The 27,500-nt window shown below is 34.0% G+C and overlaps 1 protein-coding gene across 4 annotated transcripts in view; it reads right to left on the bottom strand.

Moving 5' to 3' along the window:
* Positions 1–27,500, bottom strand: part of LOC106868868 (uncharacterized) — a 358,699-nt gene that overhangs the window by 181,426 nt on the left and 149,773 nt on the right. For all 4 annotated transcript variants that reach the window (XM_014914318.3, XM_014914316.3, XM_052971228.2 and 1 more), the window contains exons 6-8: positions 19,353–19,451; positions 16,982–17,092; positions 13,786–13,979 (exon numbers count right to left, since the gene is read on the bottom strand). In XM_014914318.3, the coding sequence (XP_014769804.1) occupies positions 13,786–13,979; positions 16,982–17,092; positions 19,353–19,451 (404 nt within the window). The remainder of the gene's footprint in view (positions 1–13,785; positions 13,980–16,981; positions 17,093–19,352; positions 19,452–27,500) is intronic.

Below are 27,500 nucleotides of genomic sequence, written 5' to 3'. Positions count from 1 at the left end.
GACTACCCGTCTGATAAGGGTACACCAGGCACATGCATCACAACCATATGTGCACGACATGGTGATCTCATATCAAGATAAACAGTGCATGACCTCGCAGGTGGGGCCCAGTTAGAATTTTCTTCAGGTCGAGTAGCCCATCCTGCTCAAAAGGTCCATGAATAAGGTTTGTTTAAGGATGGTGAGCAAAACACCCATGTTTCCAAAGGTGAATTATTCAAACTCCAAAGAATTCCTCTAAATACATGGCTATGATGCTCCCCCACTACTTCTGCTCATGATCAGAGATGCACATATCATCAGCCACCAAGGGACATGCTCAACTGGTTAAGGTCAAACATCTGACAAGCAAATCTGTGGTATTAAGCAGAATATTTACTGTAGCCCATTTTTTTATACCAAGACAAAACAATGTACATGATAACACTTCCAATCAATTAAGATTTGAAGCCATGTGAGCCACTGCCTGGTACTGCATTATTATCATTATTATTATTATTATTATTATTGTTCAGTAGTTTTATTTTTATAACGTGCTTTCACTTCACTACCGAGCGCAGCTCTGTGCGCCTTGGGTATGTGCTGTGGTTTGCTGTGGTGCTTTTATGTTTACTGTATTGAAAGTGTTTTGCGTAGAATGTGTGCAGTACCCAGTAGTGCAATTTTCTGTATGTTACATATATTTGTAAGTCCTGGTATTTTTGTTATGTATTTGTCTGAGTATTTTTTAATTATACCTAAGGCACCTACTATGATAGGAATTGTTTCTGTTTTTAGACTCCACATTCGAGTTATCTCTATTTCCAGGTCTTTGTATTTTGAAAGTTTTTCCATTTCTTTTCGAGAAACGTTGTCATCTGCTGGTATTGATACATCAATTAGAAAGCATTTTTTTCCTTCATGATCTTTGACAACTATATCTGGTCTATTTGCCTTAATTTCTCTATCTGTGTGTATTGGCATATCCCAGAGTATGGTTGCTTTCTCGTTTTCTGTGACCTTTTCTGGCGTGTGTTTATACCATCTTTTTTCTGTTGTTATTCCATAGTGTTGGCATAGCTTCCAGTGTATATAGGTCCCAGCTCTGTCGTGTCTGTGAATATATTCCTTCTTAGCCAGGACTGGGCAGCCAGAGATAATATGATTTATTGTTTCTTGTCGATCTCCACATATTCTACAGTTACTTGTTATATTTCTTTTCATTATGTGTTTTTGGTAATTTCTGGTGGGGAGGCTCTGGTCTTGTGCAGCAATTAAAAATCCTTCAGCCTCTGCTTTGAGTCCTGAGCTTCTCAGCCATTGCTGGGATTTTTCTCTGTCTATTTCTTTCGCATTTAGTTTAGCCCAGTATTTACCATGTAGGGGCTTTTCTTGCCATCGTTTTATCATGGTCCGTTGCTGTTCTAGTTTTAGTTTGGATTTCATTTGTTTTATAGCTTTTGTTGTTTCTTCTTCTTCTTCTTCTTCGTATTTGTTAGGTAGATTGATTTCTTGTTTGTATTTGTCAGCTTCCTTAAATACTGAAAACAGTTTTTTGTTTTGCTCGTGTTTTGTGGCTATTTGTATTAGCTTCCCTTGCTTCTGGAGTAGGTATTTTTGCAGTCCTATGGTGGTTATTTTATAATAGTTTTCTAGCTGTATAAGACCCCTGCCACCTTCTGTGCGTTGTATATATAGCCTTTCTATGTCAGATTTTGGGTGGTGCATCCTATATCCTGTCATTATTTTTCTTGTTTTCCTGTCTATTTTACATAGTTCGTTTAGTGTCCAGTTAAGGATGTTGTAGCTGTAGCTTATAACTGGGACAGCTAAAGTGTTGATACCCATTATCTTGTTTTTAGCATTGAGCTCTGTTTTTAGTATTGATCTAACTCGTCTATAGTACTCTTTCTTTATTTTTTCTTTCATTTGTGTATGTTGTATCCTATCTAGTTCATTGACTCCTAAATACTTATATGGTTGGCTTTCGTCTAGTTCTCTTATTTCATTGGCTTTATCTAGTGTTATATTGCTACTTTTAACTAATTTTCCTCTTTTCAGGGTTGCTTTGGCACATTTTTCTAATCCAAATTTCATGTCTATTTCCTTGGTAAAGCCGTGTACTGTCTGTAGTAGTGTTTCTAGCTCTTTGTCGTTTTTAGCATATAATTTTAGGTCATCCATATATAGAAGGTGGCTGACTGTTTTTCCATAGCATTTGTAACCGCATCCAGTTCTATTTAGCAATTCGGTTAAAGGTGTGAGTGCCAGGCAGAACAGGAGTGGAGAGAGCATGTCTCCCTGGAATATTCCTCTTCTAATGGGGATGGCTTTCGTTTTCACAAGTCCCTCTTTTGTTTGGAGCTGTAGCACTGTCTGCCATTTGTTCATTGAGTGCTCTATGTATTTTATGATAATTGGTGCCACCTTGTTTATGGCTAGTGTTTCCAGAATCCACGTGTGGGGAACACTGTCGAAAGCCTTTTGGTAGTCCACCCAGGCCATACTGAGGCCTTTCTTCTTTCTGCGGCTGTCTTCAGTTATGGCTTTATTGATCAATAATTGATCTTTACAGCCGTATGAGCCCTTGCAGCATCCCTTCTGCTCTTCTGGAAACAGGTTGTTATTTTCCAGGTGTTTACTCAATCTCTGCGATATTATTGCAGTAAAGGCTTTGTAGATCGTAGGGAGACAGGTTATAGGTCTATAGTTTTGTGGTTTCTCCGTTTCCGTGGATTTGGGGATTAAGATGGTTTTCCCTTTTGTGAGCCATTCAGGCATTGTCTCTGGATCTGCGAGTATGTTGTTAAAGTTTTCTGCCAGCTTTTTATGCATTGCTGGCAGGTGTTTTAACCAGAAATTGGGGATCTTGTCGTGTCCAGGTGCCTTCCAGTTGCTTAGTCTTTGCAGTGTCTGGGTTACCTCTTCAGTTGTTATAGGGGCCCAGAGTTGCTCAGGTGCTAAGTTCGTTGTTTTAATGGTCCTTTTCTGGGGTTGTTGCTTCACCGACCATATTTGTTTCCAGAATTTCTCTAGTTCTTCTGCTGTTGGTGCTGAAGTAATGTCTATTTTATTTTTACCCAGTTCTTGGTAGAGTTTTTTGGGGTTGGATTTGAACTGTTTGTTTTGTTCAAAGAAACGTTGGCGTTTCTCATACCGGCGGATCCTTTGTGCTTTGGCAAGGATGTCTTGCTTTAGTTTTTCTTTTGCCTCAGGTAAATCTTTTTCTGTAATGCTGTATTTGTACAGTATTTTTGTTTTCTTCTTGTTACTTAGTAGTGTTGATTGTTTACTAATTTTGTTGAGAATCGATAAATCTTTTCTCTTTTTTTTAATTTTGTTCTGGATGTTATTTATCCACAAGGTCTGTTTGGGTGGTAGAACTCCTGTTCGGATGGGTTTGAGTGAGTATCCTGCTTCTTTTGTGGCTGCAGTGGCTGCCGCATATATTATGTCATTTAACTCAGTGATATTGCCTGTTGTTTCTGTGGTTGTTAGTTCCGTGACGGCCAGGTTTATGCTATTTATTATTGATGTTGTTTTATTGTCTATTTTGATTTTTGGGAGATATAATCTGTGGTCCATTCTAAGATCTGTGGTTTTCAGTTCTTTGGTTATTTTCATTTTCATAGTATCGTAATTATTAGGTTTCCCTTCGTTATTATTATTATTATTATTATTATTATTATTATTATTATTATTATTATTATTATTATTATTCAGTTCTCATTATGGCTTGTGACACTTGAAGCAACAACAAGATCATTCCACTTTCTAACACTGAAAGCATCCTTGACAGCTTGTTCCATTGTTAATCCTCTACTTTTAAGATCTTTTTTAATTACTCTCTGCCACATTTCCTTTGGTCAGCCATGTCTTCTTTTAACGTGTGCAACCTATTGCAGCAAAGCGATCCTGACAATTGAGCTCAGTTTATAGTGACAAACTTAACCTAGCCATTTCCATCTCCTTGCTTCAATAGTTTCTCTTTTTCGTTTCACATTAGCCTTAGTGTGTAATTGGCTAGTCGGGGTCATATTCAGCCAGTAGACCTTCAAAATTTTTCATAAACATTTATTTTGAAACACCTTCGATTTCTTTTCAATACTTTACATTATTTTCCAACATTCAGATCCATAGAGGAGGATGGTAAGTATGTTGCTTTTGTAAAATCATATTTTGCTGAGTACTGATGATTTCCATATTAAGTCATACCGAATGATTGCATGGCTTTGCTGATTCTTGTATTTATTGCATGAATGCAGTCTCCATCCATTGTTATTTTGGTGCCTAGATTGTCAACATTTGTGATTGGTTTACCATTCAAAATCACATGGTCAGCATCTGTTATATTTTTACAAAGAGTGTATGTTTTCTTCTCATTGGCTATTTGACTAAGTCTTTCAGATTAGTCTTGTAAATCTTGAGGTGTGTATGAGAACAAACAAATGTCGTCTGCATAATCTAAATGAATGGATTTGGTAGATGGAAACAGAAAAAAAGAACGTGCTACATATATATATATTTTTTTTTTTTCAGGATTAAATAAAAAGACAACAAACAGTCATCTTTTTATTTAATACTGAAAATATTATCTATGTAACGCAAGCTCTCATTCACTTTTTACCCATTTGTATATATATATATATATATATATATATATATATATATATAGAGAGAGAGAGAGAGAGAGAGAGAGAGAGAGAGAGAGAGAGAGAGAGAGAGAGACAGAGAAAGAGAGAGCAAGTTCTTTTTTCAGTTTCCATCCACCAAATCTATTCACAAAAATTTGTTTGACCTCATCCATCACAGAAGACACTTTCCCATTGGAACTAAACTTGGAGCTATGTGGTTGGGATGTTAACCTCTCGATCACACAGCCTTTCTTGCAACTATATATATATTGGTCCAATACCCAACTATAGAAAATTCCATACAAGTTTCAACACATCATGTAAATAAAGGTAAAGTAAATATTCATAACAAATGTATTGCAGATCAGCAAGGAAACTATGCTTTTACCATTTTTAGGATCATCAGAATCTAATTATATTTTAAAACTACAGGATACAGCATAGTTATTTCAAAAGAATATCAGGTACATCCAATATAGTTTTAATAGATTCACATAAAAAACAGTTCAGATTTAGAAAGATAGAATGAACAAATAAAGTCCTGAGGAAGAATATGTCAATATAAATAGTGAAAAAAGAACTAAAATCACATCATTTGACAAAGTGTGGAAAATAAACTAAAGAATTACATGGCATGCAATTCAGCATTACAACAGATATATATGCACATATATAAGCATGTACACACGTACATACGTAAAAAAATTAGTATGCAAATAAATAAATGAATGAATGAATGAATGAATAAGTGAATATATAAATAAATCAGTAAATATATTTAAAAATCAAGCTTCCATAAATCAAAATATTAATATTATATACTTCACAATTATCAAACATTTCAAAAGTTAACACAATCAGATAACATCTCATATGCATTTGTGTGCGTGTATGCAACACATCTAATATATACATACATACATACATACATATATATATATATATATATATATATATATATATATATATATTGATAGATATACAAATGTATACAAACACATATACACACATATATGCATATACATAAATTTCTTAATTATTTACATGTATATATATATATATATATATATATATATGTATGTATGTATGTATGTATATATATACATACATATATATACATATATGTATGTGTGCATACATAGACATATATAAATTTACACAAAACCATTCATATTACATTTCTTTGGGGAATGCATATAGGCTGGTCTGAACATTTATTCACATATTTTTACACCAGATTATGCATATATGTTTACATATACGCACCTAAACATAAATTAATTATTTAAACTCATACTAACAACTTTCTGCAAAATCATTTTATCTTTGCATGCCTTAACTTCATGCATACATACATATACATATATATACATATGTATATATACATATATACATACTCATATTCATATGTATATATTTTCATATTCATATATTACTACATATACTCCTCTTTATATACACACATACAAATATATGCCTGTACACACATACACACAAAGATCTTTCGTCTTTTATTTGTTTCAGTCATTTAAACTGCAGCCAAGCTGAGGCACTGCCTTGAGGAACTTGTCGTTGAATCAATCAACCTCAGTACTTATTTTTTTATAGCCTGGTACTTATTCTATCAGTCACTTTCTGCCAAACTGCTAAGTTGCAAAGACATAAATAAATCAACACCGGTTGTCAGCGGTGGTGGGGGACAAATACAACACACAAACATATATACACACACACATCATCACTGAACATCCAATGTCCATGCTGGCATCGATTGGACAGTTTGAATAGGGCTGGTAAGCTGAGGGGCTGCACCAGACTCCAGTCTGATCTGGAATGGTTTCTATGGTTGGACACCCTTCCTAACACCAACTATTCCACAGAATGGGTGCTTTTCATGTGGCACCAGCACCAGTATCGATTCTGCTGTGGTAGTCAGCATGGGTGCCAGTTGTATGACACCAGTATCTACCATGACTAAGATTTCATTTGGCTTGAGTCTTCTTCTCAAGCACAGCATATTGCTTAAGGTCTCGGTCATTTGTCATTGTATAATGTTCTCTACTATAGACTTAGGCTGACCAAAGCCTTGTCAGTGGATCTGGTAGACGGAACCTGAAAGAAACCCGTCATATATATATACAGATTACAGGGTCACTGGCAATCCATAGCCAAAAGAAAACAATCTCCTTTGTTGACATTGAGCAGCAGGGTCCTTTCCTTCTCCATATTCTAGAGAGGCCACTCACTAGAGAGACCTTAAGCCAACAGGTTTTGGGATCTGATGATGTGTCATAAAGCTAAGACCTTTATGAACATGAAACCTAAGGTAATCCCATTCACAATGGAATATAACAAAGAACAGCTCCCATTTCTAGACATCATGATAAAAAAAAGTCAACAATCAAATCATAACTGACATCTATTATAAACCAACTGACTCAAAACAATATCTCCTCTTTAGCTCATGCCACCCGAAACAGATCAAAAGAAATATCCCTTTCAATTTGGCGAAAAAGGATTTGCACAATAGTGTCTGATAGAACAACTCAGGACCTTCGTCTTCAAGACCTCAAAACAACATTCACTGAAAGACAATATCCACCCTCACTTATAGACAAAGAAATTAAACATGCCAAAAAATTAGACATAAAAACACTAAAAACAACAAAGCATAACACCACACCTCATCTCAAAACACTACTATTTATATCAACACACAACCCCAGAAACAGGAGGCATTCAACACTTTTGTGCAAAATCTTCCTTTACTATCTAGAGATCCAAAAATGAACGACATCCTGAAAATGCACAAACTCATCAAATGCAAAAAGCAACACAAATTGCTAAAGAGACTACTAACAAATGTGAAGCTTTACAAAACAACCACAAAACCAACGGTTAAAAAATGTGGACGCCCAAACTGTGGAACCTGCTGTAACTAACTTCAAGGATTGGATTTCTTTGTCAAACAAGGACAGAGGTTCACAATTAAAACTAGTTTCACTTGTGCCTCTGAGAAGGTTGATATATTAAAAATTATATTAAAACTATGTAAAATGTGTGTATTTTCCTTTTATAATTTCTTATATATGTAGATATATATATATATATATATATATATATACACACACACATATATATATATATATACATGGATGCATATACATATACATATATTTATTTATACATATATACATATATGAGGCATGACTGTGTGGTAAGAAGCTTGCTTCCAACCACATAGTTCTGGGTTCAGTCCCATTGTCTGGCACCTTGGGCAAGACTCGTCTACTACAGCCTCAGGCTGACCAAAGCCGTGTGAGTGAATTTGTGAGACAGGAACAGAAAGAAGCCCATCATATATATATATGTATATATATATATATATATATATATATATATATATATATATATCACTGCAGAGATGCTCAAAATATCTGGCAGTGTTGGCTACAGCCTAGTCACCCGTATTACAAACCAGGTGTTACACGAAGGAGTCATACCCAATGACTGGTGTAGCAGCACCATAGTCAACTGCTACAAAGGCAAAGGTGACGCTTTAGATACAAATAACTACAGAAGCATCAAGCTGTTAGATCAGGTTATGAAAGTTACGGAGAGGGTCATAGCCCAACTAATTAGGGAGCGAATCAATTTAGATGAGATGCAGTTTGGGTTTGTGCCAGGTAAAAGCACTACTGATGCCATATTTCTAGTAAGACAGCTACAGGAGAAATACCTAGCCATGGATAAACCTCTGTACCTGGCTTTCGTTGACATGGAGAAAGCCTTTGACAGGGTCCCCTGATCCCTTATCTGGTGGTCAATGAGGAAGCTTGGGATAGAAGAATGTTTAGTGAGAGCTGTGCGAGCCATGTACAGAGATGCTGCCAGTAAGGTGAGGATTGGAAATGAGTACAGCAATGAATTCCGGGTAGAGGTAGGGGTCCACCAAGGTTCCGTCCTCAGCCCCCTCCTATTTATCATAATCCTCCAGGCGATCACAGAGGAGTTCAAGACAGGTTGCCCATGGGAGCTCCTCTATGCTGATGACCTTGCACTAATTGCGGAGTCACTATCAGAACTAGAGGAGAAGTTTCAGGTGTGGAAGCAAGGACTAGAATCGAAGGGCCTTAGAGTCAACCTAGCTAAAACCAAAATCCTAATAAGTAGGAAGGTAGATAAAACACAAACCCCTTCAGGTAGATGGCTCTGCTCAGTATGTAGAGAAGGAGTAGGTAGTAACTCTATAAGATGTACCCGGTGCAAGCTATGGACACATAAGAGCTGCAGCAATATCAAAGGCAGATTAACTACAAAGTTAGTTTTTATATGTGGCAGATGTTCAGGTGCAATAAACACTGTAAACAAACAGGAAACAACTCCTATCTCATTCCAGGGTGAAAAACTAGAGGTAATCGATAGCTTCCGCTATCTGGGTGACCAAGTTAGTAGTGGGGGTGGGTGCGCTGAAAGTGTAGCTGCTAGAATAAGAATAGCCTGAGCAAAGTTTAGAGAGCTCTTACCTCCGCTGGCGACAAAGGGACTCTCACTCAGAGTAAAAGGCAGACTGTATGACGCATGTGTACGAACAGCCATGCTACATGGCAGTGAAACATGGGCTGTAACTGCTGAGGACATGCGTAAGCTTGCAAGGAATGAAGCCAGTATGCTCCGTTGGATGTGTAATGTCAGTGTGCATACCCGTCAGAGTGTAAGTATCTTGACAGAAAAGCTGAACATTAGAAGCATCAGTTGTGGTGTGCAAGAGAGACGATTGCGCTGGTATGGACATGTGGTGAGAATGGATGAGGATAGCTGCGTGAAAAAGTGCCACACCCTAACAGTTGAGGGAACCCGTGGAAGAGGTAGGCCCAGGAAGACCTGGGCTGAGGTGGTGAGTCAAGACCTTTGAACATTGGGCCTCACCGAGGCGATGACTACTGACCGAGACCTTTGGAAATGTGCTGTGCGTGAGAAGACCCGGCAAGCCAAGTGAGATTGTTGCCAGTGCCCCTGGACTGGCTCTTGTGCGGGTGGCACATAAGATGCACCATTTTGAGCATGGCCATTGCCAGTACCGCCTGACTGGCCTTCATAGGATTTTCGAGCGAGATCGTTGCCAGTGCCCCTGGACTGGTTCTTGTGCGGGTGGCACATAAAAGACACCATTTCGAGCGTGGCCGTTGCCAGTACCGCCTGACTGGCCTTCGTGCGGGTGACACGTAAAAGCACCCACTACACTTTCTGAGTGGTTGGCGTTAGGAAGGGCATCCAGCTGTAGAAACTCTGCCAAATTAGATTGGAGCCTGGTGTTGCCATCCGGTTTCACCAGTCCTCAGTCAAATCGTCCAACCCATGCTAGCATGGAAAGCGGACGTTAAACGATGATGATGATGATGATGATGATGATGATGATGATGTGTGTGTGTGTGTGTTTTTTCTCCCCCCTACCATCGCTTGACAACTGATATTGGTGTGTTTATGCCCTTGTAATTTAGTGGTTTTGCAAGAGTGACCAACAGAATAAGTGCCAAGATTACAAAGAATTAGTCCTTGAGTCAATTTGTACAACTAAAAACAAAGGCAGTGCTGCAGCATGGCCGAAGTCAAATGACATCCGTACCAGTATGGAAAACGGAAGTTAAACGATGATGATGATGATTTCAGCCATTCTCAATAGTATTGCTTCCACTCTATATAGGTATATCAACTTACACACACACGCATATATATATATATATATATATATATATATATACACACACACACATATATATATACACACACATATATATATATATATACACGCACATACACCAGTACATATAAATGTACACATACATACATACATATACAGCCCATGCATGCATACATATAATATTCATATATATATATATATACATACATTTTATATATATAAAGAGAAAGAGAGAGAGAGAGAGATACATACATATACATGCATATGTGTATATATATATATATATATATATATATATATATATACACATGTATATATATATATATATATATATATATATATATATATATATATATATATATATATATCATAACACTTCTCTAAGTGTGATAGATACAAAAATACTCATCATCACTAATGAGTGTGTTTTTATCAGATGAATGATTGAGATGTAATGTCTGGAGTCTCCCACAGACACTTATTTTAATATCTGTATATATAGATTATAATGTCTCCAGTATATTTTGATGTTTAAACTCTACACATATTTTAATAAGCTCCATTGCAAGGTACAGAATGTTATCATGACATTAACATTCATCTGTCAATAAGATATAACATTATATACATACTGCAGGATACATTTTACAATTTTGCTCTCTGTAATGAAGTAGCACACTTTCATAAAGTTAATTCATTCAACTTTATTTTCTGAGTGGTGTGAGTCTGCATATATTTCACTTATTTTGGTCATTTTGTTTGATCTATGGCATTTCGTTTCTTTTATAGAAACACATCACACTATTGCTTCGATAAATATGATATAAATATATAAATATATATATATATATATATATATATATATATATATATATATATATATATATATATATATATATATATAAGAACTTTCTTTCTTCACAGCTATATGAGACTTCAACACCTTCAGTGTTTAACCCATTCTGCTCAAAGTGGAGCAAATTTACAATGAAAATTCATTCTCTATGAGTTATTATGTCCATGCATCTATTAAAATTAGATTTGGTCATTCCATTTGTTCCACTGCATTTTGTTTCTTTTCAGAACAACATACCACACAGTGTTGTGATATTATTTCCCATTCAGCTAACCATTCAGAAATCAACCAGAACAAACTTCTGGTTTGAGATGCATAAATATGTAGCCCCTGATTATGTCACATAAATTAACAACTGTGTGTGTGTGTGTGTGTGTGTGTGTGTGTGTGTGTGTGTGTGTGTGTGTGTGTGTCTGTGTGTGTGTGTGTGTGTCTGTGTGTGTGTGTGTGTGTCTGTGTGTGTGTGTGTGTGTGTGTGTGTATGTACATGGTTTCACATTGGTACCAGTACCAGTGAGTAGGTAGTGATATAGTTAGTGTCTAGCAGCTAGGTGATTCAACATCTGAAGACAAGTGGAATAAATTGGCTTCCTTGAAAACAAGTGGAGAGCATCTACCTTTATAGTACTGCTTCAAGAAGTATTGTCCAACAGATGAAAAACGTAGAAGTTGAAATGATGATGATGTCACACACACACACACACACACACACACACACACACACACACACACACAAGTATATTCTTTTATTTGTATGGCCCAGAGCTATAATACCAGACACTTACCTAGAAGAAAAACATATCTGTAATACATCATCAATAAAACATATGTCCTCAAATAACAAATGTATTTACACCCATCAGAAGGGGAGAAGACATAGGTTAATTTGCAGATGCAAGATATGTTTCAACAGTTGAGCAACAAAAGCTTAATGTAAATGCATTTTTCAATGTTTAATATGGTGGCATGTATTTTGAAGGACTTTTAAAAGAACTCATTTCTAGCAGCTTGACATGCCATATGGATGCCCTGCCTTGTTGATTCAGTGAGTTTGTTAAAGGTGCTAATATTGTTGGGTTGAAATAATAAAGTTATGAAAATTGAAAACTTGAAGTATTGGACTAACATTTTTCTTATGGTCATTAATGGCTGGATTCAGTATCCCAGCTGCTTTGTTCCATGTGACTAACTTTTAGTTGTTTCTCTACTAGCTCCTGGCAGACTGACAACTAAACTTATGAACGCTAACTGAAACTTGTTTCTTCACTGTCTCCTGTACATATTGGAAATATAACAACCAGTAAGGCATTCCTCTTTTCTTTTTTTTTTTATAAACTGTACTTTCTAGCTATTCATTTTCTTAAAAAGTCTGTGCTAGCAAATATTCTAAATTTAGCTTTACCATTCTTGATTTGGCAGTTACAAGACCCACAGTCAAGTTCAAAACATTCTAAAGGTATCTGTAATGGTGACAACATGTTTGAATACTCAGTAAATGCGTTCACCCATATAAATTTCGTTATGACCATCATTTCAGGACTTAAGACAAAAATGAGATGTTTGAGATGCTACAGTTGTTAGTATAGAGGCATGTGTATGCATAGTTACAGTTGTATGTATCTATACACATGTGTAAGTGAGAAAATATTTGGGGAATGGTTTTTGAAAGTGTTGTTTACTAGCAAGCAATTTGGTCTGAGAGGTTTGACCATTTAGCAATATTCCATTCAAAGGGTCCTATTTACTTTATTGAAAACATAGGATAGTTCTTTCTGAATGTTTAAGTGATTTCTTTGAAAGGCTTGGCAGTAGTGGATGTTTCTAAGTTTATAAATTTCTATGAGTGACTTTGCATTAATGGGTTTGCTAAATTTATTCATTGTCTTCAAAGAGTTCAGTGATAATGGATTTGCTAAATTTGATTTGACTTTGCAAATCATGCCACTTAACAAATGTTGCTAGCAAGTTGGATAAATCACTTAGAAGATGGACTTTATGCTACTTTCATCTTGCTTGTATAATCTGGTATCCCTTATTAAGTCAAATACTGATATATATTACAATGGTAGAATAAATGAGTACCTTGTTTCAAGAAAAAATATATGGGTCACAGATTTAAGCAGCTCAGCACTACACTGTTATTTCAGTCTAAGTTGATTGAAAATGAATACCACCATTATCACTTCAAGATTTGTTTTTAATATAACAGGTAAGTAATAGGAGAAACTTGCAGAGGTTCAAAGAAATTTAGGAATTTGTAAAATAATCCACATCATGCCAAGATGGAAAACAAATTAAAAATATTAGTTTCAAATTTTGGCACAAGGCTAGCAATTTTGGTGGGAGAGAGTAAGTCAGTTGCATCAACCTTCAGTGCTCAACTGGTACTCATTTTATTGATCATGAAAGGATGAAACGTGAAGTTTACTTTGGCAGAATTTGAACTCAGAATGTAAAGATGAACAAAATGCTGCTAAGCATTTTTCCCAGTACACTAACAATTCTGTCAGCTTGCTGCCTTAAAACAAATTTAACATACTGGAAAGAAAATTATACAATAGATTAAATTATTAACAAGCCATTACAGTTTTACTCCAAATTTAAAAGTGACGAACCTTTTCTGATTTGTAATAATACAAGCAGTTGTCCTTTCGTAACACAAACCATCGCTTTCTCCATGACGCCCTTTTGAGAAGTGGTAAATGACTGTTTCCTAGTTTGAGCATATATCCAGTCATTAGTGGAGCTTCAAGATCTCTGCTGTAGCACACATTACTTAGGCCAACTGTGATAGATACTTTGTCCTCAGCTGTAGAACATGAAGGAAAATGAAATAATATAGTTTTCCATTAAGTTGTAATTTATTTATTCAGTTACATTTCTAGATACTAAGGCTGTATAAGACGAAATTCTTCCAAATTTTTACAATGATATATTACACAAGGTCAATATTGAAGTACACCAAAGTTGTAACTTATATCAGACCACTTAATTTTTCTTCTTAGAAAAGATACTTAAAAGCAACAAATTTATTCTTATATTATTTCCATCATTTTGATAGATAACAAGTAGTTAATAGATTGATGTGTACATAAGAAGCAACACAGCTCTATGATTCTATGATCATATTACTTCTTTTAGAAGCAAGAATATAGTCATATGACCCTAACAGCCACATTTACATAGCATTTTCTGACAACATTATACATATGTATACTTCGTTTTTGAATTTGGTTTGCAAGTATAACATTTCTTAAACTTAGAAGCTACTGCACTGTTGATTTCTATTATAAATTGCTGTTGATCTTCATTGAGAAGGAACACATAAAAAGGTGTTGGGAATATTTAGACAAAAATCAAGAGTCAATATTTTTAACTTGTCAGCAGACAATAAGTGATATGTTCCTAGATGAGTTGTTCAATACAATAGTTTACTTAAACCCTTAGCATTTAAACCAGCCATATCAGGCCAAAATATTCTATCTGTTCTATGTTCAAACAGGCTAGATCATGTCTATTATATCTGCTCTACAATATCATTCTAAAAATAAACAAACACATCATCAAAACCTCAAAGCTATGAGATAATGCATGATTAATTCAAAACAATGTGAATAAATAAGCATTACATCTGACAGAGAAATCTGAATGCTAAAGGGTTAATGGAAAGAAGTGAAGTGGCAACCAATAAGTCATATTTTGAGACTGAGTTTCAGAATTTGGAATTTATGCCCCAAACCTGTCTGTGGATAATAATACTTAGCACTTTAAATGCACGAGTGATTAACAGCTACAAAACCACTGAAGCTTTAGAATGTGTTTCCACAATTCTTTAAATATTCAAATTTATACATTATAACATATGCTACAATTAGATAATTGATGCAAAACCTTAAAAAAATTAATTATTTCAATTAGAAAATTTAAAGAAGAGAAGTACATATTGCTGTGCCAGGAGACAAATTAGTAACTAAATATTTCAGATGAAGCCCTTCATTAGAGAGACAACATTGAAATAATTTCAGCTGTTTTATAAGACTGGAATCTTCTTTTAGACAGCAGTTCTATATGTTGATAAGAGCCTCATAATTACATTAGTTCACTTAATTCTTCATTTACTAAACAAGCACCGTCTTAGTTTACTGCTTTTTATAGCATACTTATAAATTGATTTGGAATATTATAACATAATGAAATGCACCTCATTTAAACTCTAAGATCTAAATTTAAACTATAGCTAATACAATTGTTAGCAATTTATATTTTGTATAATCCAGAAAATATTTAGATATCTGAAACATGAATATATTCTTAGTGTAGAAAAAGGTATCTGGGGAGCATACCCAAAGTTTTTCACAAAACTCTGAAGGTACTGAAACATCAGTTTCATTTACATGGACATTTAATCTTGATATTTTGTCAAGAAACTATAGTTTGTAGTTACATAAAAATGCTGCTTAGTTTATGTGTGCAAGCTAGTTTGAATATCATGTTATTTTAACAATTCTTAGTCTTTTACAGGTCTCAAGTACAGGACTGTGACCAGGCTGGATCATTGTCATCTGAGACAGCTGATTACATCAATTTCAGTATTGAACTGAGAAAGATGAAAGGCAAAGGAGGCCACAAAAGGTTTGAACTCAGAAAAAAAATAAATCCCACAGGATATTTTGTCAAACACACAACTGATTTTAGCATCGATACTCTATTTCTTTACACCAAATATTGTAAGAAATTTAAATATTCCCCAGATTCAATCTGCAACAAACCTATATATATATATATATATATATATATATATATATATATATATATATATGCATGTATATGTATGTATTTCAAACACATAAATGTGGGACTGAACCTGGAACCATGTTGTTCGTAAGCAAGTTACTTACCACACACCCACTCCTACGCCTATATCTTTAAGAAAATAATGATAAAATGGCCAGCAAACATAATCAAAATAGGCAAAATATATATTATTAAAAGTCAGGGTACAATATGCACCTGTTTGCTAGAAAGATAATAACTTATTTAAATTTATGCATGCTCACTATTGTTCATTATGAAGTCGTGGGGCCTTCAGCTGAACAGACATGCATAGAATGGTAAATATATTTTAAAAATAGGTTATGCAGTAAGCCTAGCTGATGATCTTCAAGTGCCATCTGGCACAGAAAGTAAAATCAATTGATACTGGGATATCTACTCTTCTCTTTGTGGTTATATATGTGTGTGTGTACGCAGCAGCTCACAAACATTTGACTTGGGAATGGGTCATCTGTGTCTCAGCATTTCTGTTCTGCTAACCATTCCACCCAACGCCTCTTGGTCTCTGGTACAGCTACCCCACACCCTAGATCCCCTACCACTTGCCTTTAGAGAGAACAGGAACTCCTTTTCTTTCTCCAAACTTATATACTTTTGAATTCTTCACCTCAACTCTTCTACCTTAATTTTTTCTTCCCACACACTTCATCATTATACACTACTCCCTCTATTTCTCTCCACCACCCCTTTTCCCATGCTACTTTCATGCATCCTACTCAAACCTTCCTACACATCTCACTCAACTCAACCCTCTTGGCCACATAATAAAAGGCAGACATGGTATTTGTTATATCCTGTCCCTTCCATATCCTTTTATATTGTCTATTGCATTTACACTAAACACACACACACACACACACACACATGCACACACACAAAAGAAAGAAATCTCTCTACCTCATAAATTCATAATATAGAAATGTTTCATTATACAAATTGTCATTATAGTGAAAATACAATTGGTAAAATAATACTCACATTGTTGAATAAGTTTTATAATTTCTTCAAGTGATGATTCCAGAACACTGACATTATTAATAGATACTAGAATGTGACCAGTTCTAATCCCAGACTTTTCAGCAGGGCTCCCTAATAAAGAAATATATGTAATTAGTTCTTGATAAATAATAATAATAAAAAAAAATCAGATGCATGTGTGGTTGTGTGGTAAGAAGTTTACTTCCCAGCCACACGGTTCTGGATTCAGTCCCACTGCACGGCACTTTGGGCAAGTGTCTTTTACTATACCCTTAGGCTGACCAAAGCCTTGTGAATGGATTTGGTAGATGAAAACTGAAAGAAGCCTGTCGTCTGTGTGTGTGTGTGTGTGTGTGTGTGTGTGTGTGTGTGTGTGTGCATGTGTGTGTGTCCCTTTGCCCCCATCGCCACTGTTTGACAACTGGTGTTGGTGTGTTTATGTCCCTGTAACTTAGGAGTTCAGCAAACAAGACTGATAGAATAAGTACTAGGCTTTAAAAAATGTCTTGGGGTCAATTTGTTCAACTAAAACCCTCCAGCATGGCCACAGTCAAATGACTGAAACAAGTAAAAGAATAAAAAATAGTCTCTTACATAGTCTGCCTAAAATATGCCAAATGTCTAAAACATCTGAATGGCCAAACAGCTTATTAAATATCTTTTGTCTCTCACTTATTTCAGTCATTAGACTGCAGCCATGCTGGGCCACCACCTTGAAGGGTTTAGTTCAGTGGTTCCCAAACTTTTTTCGGCTACCACTTGGCACCCAGGTTGCATTCCTAGCCCACTCCCTTCCTCCACCACTCACCACCACCGGAAACATAGGCCATTTTCTGCAGCGAATTCAAAACAACTGTATTTCATAAATAAAATTAAACTTAATTAACCCTTTATTTTGTTGTTTTTACATCCATTGTCCCACTTTTGGCCACCCCATTATCACCCCATTTTTCTTCAACACCCCACCCCTGGATCTTTCTTCCACACCCAAGAGTGGCAGTATTGCCCACACTGGGAACCACTGGTTTAGTTGAACAAATTGACCCCAACAATTATATATTTTTTGATTTTTTCTAAGCCTGGTAATAATTCTATCAGTCACAGGGATGTAAATAAACCAACATCGGTTAAGCTATGGTGGGAGGACAAATACATACACAAAGACACACACACAAATGCATATATACACACACTCACACACATAATGGGCTTCCTTGGATCAAATCTGCTCACAAGGCTTTGGTCAGCCTGAGGCTATAGTAGAAAACATTTGCACAAGGTTCCACACAGTGGGACTGAACCCAGAACCATGTGGTTGGGAAGCAAACTTCTTACCAGACAATCATGCCTGCACCTATAATCCTATAATATTCCATACAATGTGTCTTTTTTTTTTTTTAAGAATATGTTAAAAAGGAAGAATTAATACAAATAATAGTTATTTTGAAGTGAGTGAGATTACTGGGATCAAAATAAGTCAGGAAAACATTCCAGAAACAAAATAAGTATAAGGATAGATTGAATGACATCCTTTACTGCAGACTCTAACTAAATATTGTGAAGGGAAATTATTAATTTAAAGTAGGAGAACATTGAGTATAAGAAATGAAAAAAAGATACAGCTGAAAGAAGTTTAATTTTGATACTGATTTCAAATTTTGGCACAAGGCCAGCAATAGCATGGAAGGAGTAAATCAATTACATCAACTCCAGTGTTCAACTAGTATTTATTTCATCAACTCCGAAAAGATGACTGGCAAAGTTGACCCTGGCAGAATTTGAACTCAGAACATAAAGACAGACAAAATACAGCTGAGCATTTCACTCAACATGCTATTGATTCTGCCAGCTCACCCACCTTAATATTAAGATAAACTAAAATCTGTATTCCAGGATTCCATGGTAATACTTTATTGTAAACTCTTGAAAAAGAAATATTTGCTATTTATTTAGGATTATTTTGGCCTTGAAGTAGTATTAGTATTCGCTTCATTGAAAATGACTTTTTCAAAGATTGTTCATGAAACTGGTCAAGATTTATTGAATGTTTCTATTATTAAATTTGATGTGTAATCATTACAAGCAAATGTAGTAGAAATATTTTTGAATAAAATGTGGAGTTCTGTACAGATGAGTAGTGGACAGGCCACAAAAAAGCACAGATTTGAATAATAATAATGGCTGTAACCATAAATTTAATCGTACTTGATGTTTTAAAAACACCAGAGAAATTCAGTAATACATCGTAATGGTGGATATATATTAATACTTCATTGAATTAAGCTTTTTTTTTTATTTATACTATTTCTATCTTTACTTGAAATTGTTTTCATTTATTTTATTTTTATTCATATATTCAATTTTATTTTACCTGGATCTACTAATGTGACAATAGTAGGATGACTATCCAAAATGTGTAAACCAAATTCTTCATCTGATTCTTTCATTAAATGCACTGTTTCTTCACATTCTGAAATAAATATGAAGCACCATGATTAAAGGATTAAAGTAAATAGCATTAAATCAAATTTAAAAACATTAAGAAGCTTAAAAGTTACCAGATTAAAGATATATGATTTAAAAAACTTTTTCGTGGATGCCTAGATAACATTTAGAAAATATCCTACTAATAATTTACTCAAGTTCTTTTAATTTATTCCTTGATGAAGTATGATAAGAAAATATACTAGGAGTTCAGAAAGATTTATATTTTCAGAAGATAAATTTTTAATAAAAACTGATAAAACACATTAATTCAGTTTACCAAAGAGTTGGACATTTTTATGTAAATTTCCTATGATCAATTTTGATTCTTTGCTTTAAAATTCAATGCTAATAACAGTTGGATGTACTCAAACAAAATATAATCTATATTTAGTCAGATTTTAATGAGCTATATTTAGTCAGATTTTAATATTAGCAATAGTTAAAATTTATTATTTTCACTTTTAGAAACAAATATACATTATTTCTTCTTGCAAATATGCTATCAAAAGAGAAATAATCAAGGTAAGCTTTATTGATAATTTAGATATAAAAAATGAGAGTATATACTATTCTACTGAAGTTAAATTAAATAATCAGAGTGATTATCATTTTTGTAAATAGTTATATCTCAAAAATTGTGATGTAGTATCTAGTAATAATCAGCTAATGGAAGCAGAGCACTATTGTACTTAAAGGTTTCATAAAATAATATCTAATAGGTGCAGGTGTGGCTGTGTGGTAAGAAGCTTGCTTCCCAGCCACATGGTTTCAGGTTCAGTCCCACTGCATAGTACTTAGGGCAAATGTCTTCTACTATTGCTTCGAGTCAACAAAAGCTCTGTGAATGGATTTGGTAGATGGAAACCGAAAGAAGCCCATTGTGTGTATATTCTTTTACTTGTTTCAGTAATTCGGCTGTAGCCATGCCTTTAGTCGAACAAATTGACCCAATACTTATTCATTGTAAGCCTAGTACTTATTCTATCAGTCTTTTTTGTCAAACCGCTAGGTTACAGAGACGTAAACACACCAACACCAGTTGTCAAGCGATGGTGCAGGGGACATACCATACACACACACATATATATATGATGGGCTTGTTTTAGTTTCCATTAACCAAATCCACTCACAGGGATTTGTTCGGCCCGAGACTATAGTAGAAGACACTTGCCCAAGGTGCCATGCAGTGAGACTGAACCTGGAACGATATGGATGGGAAGCAAGCTTCTTACCATACAGCCATGCTTGCACGTATATATATATATATATATATATATATATATATATATATATATATATATATATATATATATATATATATATATATATATATATATATACACCCTTTAGTTCGTTTACAGGAAATGTTTTGAATATCCATATACAAGCTCTTATTCTATTATTCTGCTAACAACCTAATGATGCCAACTGGTGATACGTGTTTTTTGGGGCCACATTGAGCTGTGCTGATATAATGTAGGATAAATATAGTAATAACAATAATAATCCCTGGATGGAATTTATGCCTTAAAATATTTATAAATTCCATCCAAAGATTATTACTACATATATAAATATATCTGTAATATAATATGTGACAATTATTCGGTTGCCATAATAAAACTCTGAGTTTCAGATGTTGGGGCGGAAACCTGCACTGGCATCTCTTCAGTTATTGAGACAATAAAAATTGCCTCAATAACTGAATGTGTATATATATATATATATATATATATATATATATATATATATATATATATATACAGCACTCTCACCATGCTCTCTACACATTCTAATCAAATCTCCCATTTGTTAACATGTACCTCCTTGTGACAATGTAAAGTTTCAGTCAATCAAAATACCCTTGGTCTGATGAGTAGCCTGCCATATACACCTCACTTGGATATTTACCACTTCTGAGGTTCCACTCACTATGAAACATATGTAGCCTAGATCTTATCTACTCCATTCCTTAACTCTTGCATTCTTATTTGCATACCCAGCAACCCAAGTTGCCTACCATGAAATATAGGAAGAATTTTTTTCAGCTTGTTGTACTTTGATACAAAAAAATCCACAACCTTTTGCCGCAATAAACCACTATTGTTCTTGAAAGCTGCTTTTCATATTTACTACAGATTGCTTGAAGTTAACTTTCTTCCTACACCTCAATCCTTGCCTGACAACCAGTGTTGGTGTGTTTACATCCCTGTAACTTAGAGGTTTGGCAAAAGAGACTGATAGAATAAGTACCAGGCTTTACAACAAAATAACAAGCACTGAGGTTGGTAAGCTGGACTAAAATTCTTCACGGTGGAGTCCACGCATGGCTGCAGTCTACTGACTGAAACAAGTAAAAATGAGAAAAAAAAAACTGCGAAGTTCTGCTAAGTTTACATTACTGCCCTACCCGTCTCATCTTGCACACTCAACACCCTTACATATTTATTACTCCTCTTTCTATGACTCCCATCTCTTCATCAACTCTTATTTTCTCAACTACTGCCCTCTCACAACGGTTCTACTCATCATAGTGAAACCTCCCTCATCATTCTGCATAGGACCATCACATCCTCTCTTCTATATTCTCTCTCAATTACAGGTGCCATTCGGCCCATAGTCTAGCAAGTTACAAGGTGGCCTTACTAGCACTGGTCTCATGAGAAAAGCACCACCCAATACACTCTGTAGAATGGTCAGCATTAGGAAATGCATTCAGCAGTGAAAAAAAACATGTGAAAGAAGACATTGGAGTACGACACAGTCCTCGATCTTGTTGAACAACTCAATCCATACCACCATGGAAGATGAACGTTAAATAACAATGATGATGATGATGATGAGGAGGAGGAGGAGGAGGAGGATGGTTATACCATGGCTGCTATCACAGACTGATGGCAGTTAGATAAAATCAATATTGCCAATGAATGCTGTTGAACACATAATGATTTTAAAAAGGAATTAAGTGAATTCGTAATATTAATTTAAGGGAAAATTTGTAAAATGATCAAATATTAAATAATCCTTAATCATGTTTTTTTTTTTGTTTTTTTGTTTTTTTGTTTTTCCTTTGTTTTTTTTTTTATAAAGCTACAACTTTGCTTCCTTGCAAAAGCGTTTGATCAGCCAGCATAGAATTTCAGCTTTGGTTTTGAATGCTTCTATCATTTGTTGACATTAAAAGAATAAAAAAAAAAAAGAAAAGATTCATTTCATTGTCAGTCATGGGGAATTATGGAATTGTACCTTAAATTAGATCCATTTTATACTATTTCATATTCCAATTACCTCAACTACAATAAATGAATGAAAATAAAAATTAACTAATTGTGTAGGTTTAATGCTTGCTGCTAAAATATATTTTTGCTTATATGCACACACACATACATACATACACATAAAAACATGTGTGCTTGTATACATATAAGCACACACACAAACATACACACATACATATATATACATACATATATGTATACATACCTATGCATATATATATAAAAACATGAATACATATATACATACACACAGATACACAAACAGACACACAAGTACATATATATACACACATACACACTTACATAAGTATACATACACACACATATATACAAACACACATATATGCATACATACACACATACATACACACATATGCATACATACACACACACACATATGCATACATACACACACATAGGGACACACACAAGTACATATATGCACACACACACATACACACACATAGAAAAACGCAAACATGCATACATATATATATATATACACATAAGCACATATACACAAGGACGTATATACACATACATGCAAGCATACATGCATATATATACATACATGCATAAGCACATTTACACAAGTGCATATATACATACACATACATATGCATACATACTCGCAAACATACACATATACATGCACACATACACATACATACATACATACACACACATATAAGGACATATACACAATTATATATATACACAAAAAGGCACGTACATATACATACATACACACACACCTACACACACATATACAATGTACATATTTTCAATTAATGATCAGAGCATGAATTCAAAAGAACATTATTTTCTGATACGTTTCAAATTAGAGGATTGTTTACATTAGATCAGTAATTAATTCTAATGCTTTAACAAACTTCTTAAATGTTTAGGATAGGTATTGCATTATGTATACAAACTGACAACAGCATATTGTAATTTAAATGTTCATTTTTATAAGAAAATAAGAGAATTTAAAAGAAAATAAGTGAATTTATTAAAATCTATTACAAAAAAATCTTTTGTTCTATTTACACATCTTCAATTTTCTAAATATTTTTTATGTCAACTTTTTTTGGTATTGAATCGTTTGAAAGGGAAAACAACCAACTAAAACTGTTTACAGCACTTAAATATAGTTCTCATTGCTAAATAATTATTTTCATTCTTTTTCTTTTATTATGTACAATCTAACCAAAAATAGAATACAATATTTAAAAAAAAAAATGGGGAACTGTAAAAATATAAAATAAATGTCAGGATGGTAAGGGATGAACACTTGTAATTAAATCATTTGAATAACAAAATACAAGAAAGAAAATATAGAAAAATAATGTAATTCATAATGAAAAATCTAAATAATTTATTTCTCTTAAAATTTGCCTTTTTTTAAAATATATTTTCACAGGAAACATAAAAATGGCTGAAACCATAACAACATAAATATTCTAAATAATACCATGTTACTCAACTGAACATATAATTGATGTGATAATTTTAAATGGTATTTGAAAATGCTGATTAAGTTTGATGAAGTGCAAGTCATGTTTTTATAGGAGAGGACTATGAGGTATAGAATTAAATCTGTAATATTACTAGTATCCAGCTGTAGAAACCATGCCAAAACAGACTATGGAACTTAGTGCAGCTCCTAGAATTACCAGCTCCTATCAAATATCCAACTCATGCAAGCATGGAAAACAGATGTTAAATGATGATGAGGATGACCATGACAATGATGATGATGGTAGTGACGATGATAAGCCCAGACTGAATTATGACAATATTAACATTGGTGGAATGTTAACAGTAAGGTACTAAATTCAATGGTATAACAAGGGTTTTCAGTGCTTGAGGGGTCAAAGATTCCTTTGGTGGTTCATGTTAATTAATGGATACAATAGGCTAGAGAAACAGTCATGCCCCTTCACATTTGTACCTGAAACAATTACCAGTTTCAAATTTTTGGCACAAGGCCAGCAATTTCAAGGGAAAGGTTAAGTCATTTACATTGACCTCAGCACTCAACTGATACTTATTTTATCGATCTTCAAAAGGATGTAAAGCAAAGTCAATCTCAGCGGAATTTGAACTCAGAACATAAAGACGGATGAAATGCCACTAAGCATTTTGCTCAGCATGCTAACAAGCCAGAACAAATGCTACAAGACACTTTGTGTAGCACTGTAACACTTCTGCCAATCCACAATCTTTATATAATAGTGGTTGATGTTTTCTCATCTAGTAAATAATATCTTTTCTTACTGCCAATTAAAAGGAAAAAAATAAATAGAATTTTCAGAATTTCTTAACTAAAGTACTTAATGCTTCCACTTCTGTAGGAAACTTTGTACTTTTCAGTTATATCCTTTCCACCTTCATCATACAATTTGTACAAGTATCAATCTGTTTATCTTTTTAAGCATTTGCCAAGGAATTATGACATTCTCTGGAGAAACAACATTAACTGATTTTTTTTTTTAACAGCCATACCTAATGTTCTTTAGAGACGTGTTTTCATTTTTTTAACTTTCTCTTTTCTTTTTCTAGCAACTATCTAGTGATTCCTGCACTCGTAATGATGTTTAAGGAATTTTAGATATCATCAAACTTGTTTACAGTCTGTTACGCTGAAGTAATTGGCGATAATGAAATTTCATTTGCTTTATTTTTGCTATACTGATTTTTATAAATGTACTTTTGGTCACATTATTTATCATTAGTGACTAGGAAAGAAGGATTGTAATCTTTCTTTCTTGAATGTCCCTATACATCTATGAGTTTATGCTACAGTTTCCTAGTAGACAGTCAGACCAATGAAACGCAAGCTTATAGCAGCAGTAGCAATAGAGAACCCAGCAGCAATGACTTCTGCTTTATTCTTCTGTACCAAACTCACCTCTTGATGCATAAATAGTGCAGTTCTGACTGCTTGGAACTACTTTTAACAGGCTAACACTAACACAAGAGCAATGAGCCACATCAGCTGTTTCCATGGAAATAATAGAGTAATGATGTCTTAAGTTGACATTTATACTAGAGACATTAACAGCAATGTTAAGTATTGTTGTTCCACAACTGTTATTTAGCCCCAGGTCTGTCATAATAGAGAACAGGTCAATGGTCAAAGGCCATTTCAGTTATAACAATACTGTCATTTTTTCTCGCACAATATACCACAGGCAACAGTATCCAATGAATTGTTTCCATAGGCCAGTAGGGAGGGGTTTGGCTGTTACTTCTAGCAGCCTCCCTTATTGGCTCAAAGTGGTTTGGTTCCTTAGTGGACAGCTCATAGGAGGGCTTAGTAAAAGCAACCATTTGCAGAACATGGAGAACTAAACAGAGACATTTACACTCACACTGATATTGACAGTTATTTCTGCAAACACAAGCTGCTAAGATTATTCTATCTGGTTATCATGAATTTAACTAAAATATGGTGATAACTGGTTATCACCATATTTCAGCTCAAATTCATAAGGTTTCACTATATAACGATTAATTTTATACAATTCAAATTCTGTTTTTATTTACTCTTATAAATTTAAGTATTTCTCACTTCATTTTCTTAAAAAAATTATATCCCTTGTTTCCAGAAAAGACAGTTACACCGTTTATAAATTTTCTTAGTTTTCTTTTATACTATATAGTCAAGTGACTTTTAAAGATGCGATCATTTCTTAATCTCAGTTCAATTTTCTGTTTACTGTAGGATGGATATTTGTTGTAAGGTAATACATAATCATTAGCGAAAATGAGCAACTTTAAAAGTAATTTTTATTATATTCCTTTTATAATCTGTCTGTGATACCGGCCATGATGAAATACTACAAAGTATAGAAAATATGAAATACCACAAGGTATAGAAAATATTCGCCTTTATATATTTATATATTTAATCCTTTATATTGAACACTCAATATTTCATCTATTCAATAAGACATATTCCATATATTCAATAAGACATTCAATACTTTATTTCATAGTACCATCAAATCTATTTTTAGAAATGATGATATTTGAGAGTGTTTTGTGTTTGGGTTGTAGGGATAAGATTTTTAAACCCCAGTAGGTGTTTGGCTGTTCTTAGAAATGCTGCCAAATCTATTTTTAGAAATGATGATATTTGAGAGATTTTTTGTGTTTTAGTTATAGGGATAAGATTTTTAAACCCCAAGTAAGATAATCGCTCTATATACTGATTTAAGAATTCTTTTATTCTTTTAAATGTTTCACTCATTGAAAAGCATGCAAATATGTGTGTGTGTGTGTATCTATCTCTACATATACAATATATACATACATATATATATATATGCGAGTAAAAATAAATACAAAAAAAGGGGGGGGGTTGTATGATTGTGTATAGAGGAATATATTATTTTGTTTAAAAGAGTTCCAACACTGTCTGTCTTTTATGTTTTATTTATATTCCTGCAAAACCAATGTGGGATATAGAATATGGAATATACAATATATAATATAATATACAATATATAATATAAAATAAAAATGGATGGTACTATGAAATAAAGTATTGAATGTCTTATTGAATATATGGAATATGTCTTATTGAATAGATGAAATATTGAGTGTTCAATATAAAGGATTAAATATATAAATATATAAAGGCGAATATTTTCTATACCTTGTGGTATTTCATATTTTCTATACTTTGTAGTATTTCATCATGGCCGGTATCACAGACTTTAACAGATTGTAATAGGCTGGCTAGT

This window comes from Octopus bimaculoides, chromosome 10 (genome assembly GCF_046866305.1).
Source record: "Octopus bimaculoides isolate indiv1 chromosome 10, ASM4686630v1, whole genome shotgun sequence".
Lineage (NCBI taxonomy): Eukaryota > Metazoa > Mollusca > Cephalopoda > Octopoda > Octopodidae > Octopus > Octopus bimaculoides.
This window is presented reverse-complemented; position numbering and strand designations above follow the sequence as displayed.